Raw genomic sequence first — 3,422 nt, 5'->3', positions numbered from 1 at the left:
GACCACCACCCCCTGCAGTGCAGCCAGGTGGGGTGGGCAGGGGCTGGTGCTCAGTAGCCAGCAGCTCTCTGGGCAGCCAACTGCAAAAGGATTTCCCTGGAGATTGCTCCTCGCTGGCCACTTTGATACATTTAAGTCTCAATGAGATTTTCCTGCTCTGAATGATTAATCTGGAGCAGCTGGTGCTGGATGAGCTGGGAAGGGTTGGACAAGGTTATGCTGCTAGTGCTGTGCCGGCTCCTCTTGCAGGCCAGCCCTGAGCAGATGGCCCCAGCAAGCCTTGCTACAGCACAGGGCTTGGGGACAGGCTCCAGCAAGCAGAGTCCTCAAATGCCTGGCCATGGCCCTGGGACAGCCCTTCCCGATGTCCCAGCCAGCCCCTTAACTGTGCCTCAAGGACAGACCAGATCGATGCTTTACACTTCTAATCCGTACAGTCACAGGAAGCGCTGGGGTCAGAGCAGTGGGGAGGTGGCAGCAGCAGTGCCATCCCTGAACAGGAGGGATTGATTTTCCGGGGTCTTTATTCCCTTGCATCCATCGTGCTCCCTTCCCGGGTCTCCATTCACTGTGGAAGCACGGGTGAGTTATTCCCTCCTTGCGGGTTGCTGATAAAATGCTCAGCATCATGTGGAAAACCCTTCTCGCCGCAGCTCAGCCTTGGCGCTTGGCCAGGCTTCGTTAAGGGATGATGTGGCTCTGCGGCTGGAGAGGGAAGGCACGGGTGAGCTTGAGGGGAGGTTGGGACCCAAAGCCAAGGGCACAGTCACCCACAATCCTTCAAAAACTGTGTGGAGAACAAGAGTGGGGCCTGAGCAGGCTGGAATAAGTGAAGGTGTTTTGGGACACTCATTTAGGTCAGTTTGGGTTCCTTGGCTGGCTTCAGAGTCTGTGGTGTTGCCCTTGAGGATGCTGCCTCAGCCCCAGGAGCACCCTGGACCCTAGCAGAGCTGTCTGAATCCATCCTGCTCCATTCCATGGCTCCCCATGGGTACACTGGTAGAGGCATTACAAGCCAGCATGGCTCTAAGCAAATCCTGGTGTGATGCCAAGCCACCTGAAAACCCTCTTTTCTCTGTCTTTCTGTGCCCTGCTGAAGGTGATCACCATTTTCACGCTGGTGGAGGTGGTGCTGACGGCGGACAGTGGCCCACTCAAGTACAGTGCCCTGCTGAAGAGACCGAGCTCGGAGAACTGAGTGCCCAGCGGCGCGTGCTCCCTGCTGCCAACACTCGCTCACCTCCCAGGCCCCACACCGGCACCCGCCGGAGATGGAGGGACCCACGAGGACTTGGGGATTTTGAGTTTAAAACCAATGTGGTTTTATTTCTGGTTTGGATTTTAACTCCAGCTGCGAGCAGGGCTCAGGGCTTGAGCCTGCCCCTGGCAGAGCATTTCTACTCTTGGGTATTTTTAGCTTGATGCTATACTGGTTTTTTAAGGCAGTGGTGTCCATCTCCAGCTTCAGGTGCTCATGGTGAGGGCCAAATGGGGATGTGTGTCCCCAGGAGCAGAGATGGGCTGGCTCCACCATCCCAGGTGGGATGTGGTGGGATGCAGCCGTGGGGCCATGCAGGAGGGTTTCTTGCAGGGTTGTGTGTCATGTAATAAAAGCCAGGTCAGCAGCCATGTGTGGAGCTTGTGCAGGTTTTATTTGGTGTCCCTCACATTCTTGCAGCTGGGGAATCCCAGCAGTAACTCATCTACTCATCTCCTGAGCAGCCCTGTGTCTTCCCCTGACTGCTGCTTCCTCGGCACTGTGACATCCAAGCAGCCTCACCACCTCTCCAGCTCCAGATATGCTTGGCTAGAAGGTGTAAGAGATCAGGAGGACAAGTGCTCTCAGCTCCTGATCCAGCAGCTACTCTCACAGTCTGTGCCTTCACCGGGAGTCCCCGTGTGTCTGCTCCAGCCCTTCACACCTCAGCCTCCAGCTCAGCCCTGCTTGGGGACCCTGCAGCACCATGTTCTTGCTTCTCCCTGCCAGACAACAGAGCATCCAGTGCCTTGCAGACCAACCGACCACTCTGGAATCTTCAGGCACCTCTGCCTGCTCTCTGTCCCCGTGTCCCCCTCACATGTCCATGCAGGATGACTCCAAGGCCATGGGCTGCTCTGGCAGCCTCCACTTCATCACAAGTAGTGGCTGGTGGAGGGATTCGTGTCTGGCAAAAAGGAATGGATCCATCGTGCCAGGCAGGGAGGGAGTCCTGCATCACTCCCTCACCAGTGGTGACAGCTGTGGCCCTGGCACCAACATATCTGCCCTTTGCAGGAGCCAGGAGCTGGCCAAACCTAGTCTGCCCAGCTCAGGATGGGGGATCAGGCCCTGGGATGGGTCAGGGCTGGGTACAACATGCTTCTCAGGAGCTGGTGAGCCCTGAAAGCCATCACAGACACCTGCAGTCCCCAGGGGCTATGCTCTTGCAGCATCCTTCCATGTGGCCTGGTGCAACCACAGATGGATGTCACCTTTTGATGGGGAGCTGGTGAGAGCAGCCTATTCCTCCCTGGGTCTCCTGCTCCTCACTGGGTGCTGGTGACATGGGGCTGTTCCCTGCCCACAGCAGGTACCTCTCCATGCAGGTGTGCTGGCATGGGCTGCCCCAGTGCACCCAGCCTGTCGGGAGCCAGCAGTGGCAGGACCTGACAGGCAGCATGACTGTGCTGGGAGGGGAGACCAGAAGACACTGACACCGAAGTCAAGATGTCCATCCCCTACCCCTCAGCCCAGTGTCCCCCTCCTCGGGATTGTCTCAGGAGAAACCAGGCCAATCCAGCCCAGCCCAGCTCAGCCTGTTTGCAAAAACACAGCCCTTTGCCCTGCGCCCTCCCTACCACACCCTGGGGTCCCGCAGGCCTCCATGGGAGCAGGGGCCACGAGGTGCCCTGGTCCCCAGGGATGGGCTGGAGGTTCTGCCTCACTGGTGGGGGGAAGGGATGGCCCCAGGGGGAGCTGGAGGCACTGGGAGGGCCCTGAAAGGGCTGGGAGATAGTCCCTGAATGTTATCAGCCCATCGTCTCATGGGATGGGGAAGAGCCATAAAGGGCTGTCCCCTTGCCCTGGACACAGACAGCATTCCAGGAGGGAGCCAGAATGGGAAACATGGAGCGGCTGCTTTCCTGGGGAACTTGCCTTCTCTGCTTCCTTGCCCAGCTTGCTGCTGCAGCCTCAGGTGATGGGGAACATGTGGGTCAGGGGAGTAAGACCCCTTGGTGGGGGTACTGGGGCTGGTGTCACTTCCCCCAGGGGTCTCCAGGGACCCTGTCACCTCCCCATGGGATACTAGTGAAGGGGAGCCCTCCCGGGGGTGGTCTGAGAGCCCAGCCTTTGAGAGGGTTGGTCTCAGACCCCCTCCCCAAAGCAGGCACTGTCCCTGTCTCCCCCAGCACCCTGGCACTGACTTTGGCTCAAGCAGCTT

General features: G+C 58.5%; 1 protein-coding gene across 1 annotated transcript in view; it reads left to right on the top strand.

Annotated features, from left to right (window-relative positions):
• DIS3L2 (DIS3 like 3'-5' exoribonuclease 2) overlaps nt 1-1,633 on the top strand; it is a 169,870-nt gene extending 168,237 nt beyond the window's left edge. The window contains 1 exon segment of the mRNA XM_009079844.1: nt 1,100-1,633. Coding sequence (XP_009078092.1) covers nt 1,100-1,198 — 99 coding nt within the window. The 3' untranslated portion in view covers nt 1,199-1,633.
• Nucleotides 1,634-3,422: the final 1,789 nt, after the last annotated feature.

The sequence above is a fragment of the Acanthisitta chloris genome, unplaced genomic scaffold (assembly GCF_000695815.1).
Source record: "Acanthisitta chloris isolate BGI_N310 unplaced genomic scaffold, ASM69581v1 scaffold18508, whole genome shotgun sequence".
In the NCBI taxonomy this organism is placed as follows: Eukaryota; Metazoa; Chordata; class Aves; order Passeriformes; family Acanthisittidae; genus Acanthisitta; species Acanthisitta chloris.
This window is presented reverse-complemented; position numbering and strand designations above follow the sequence as displayed.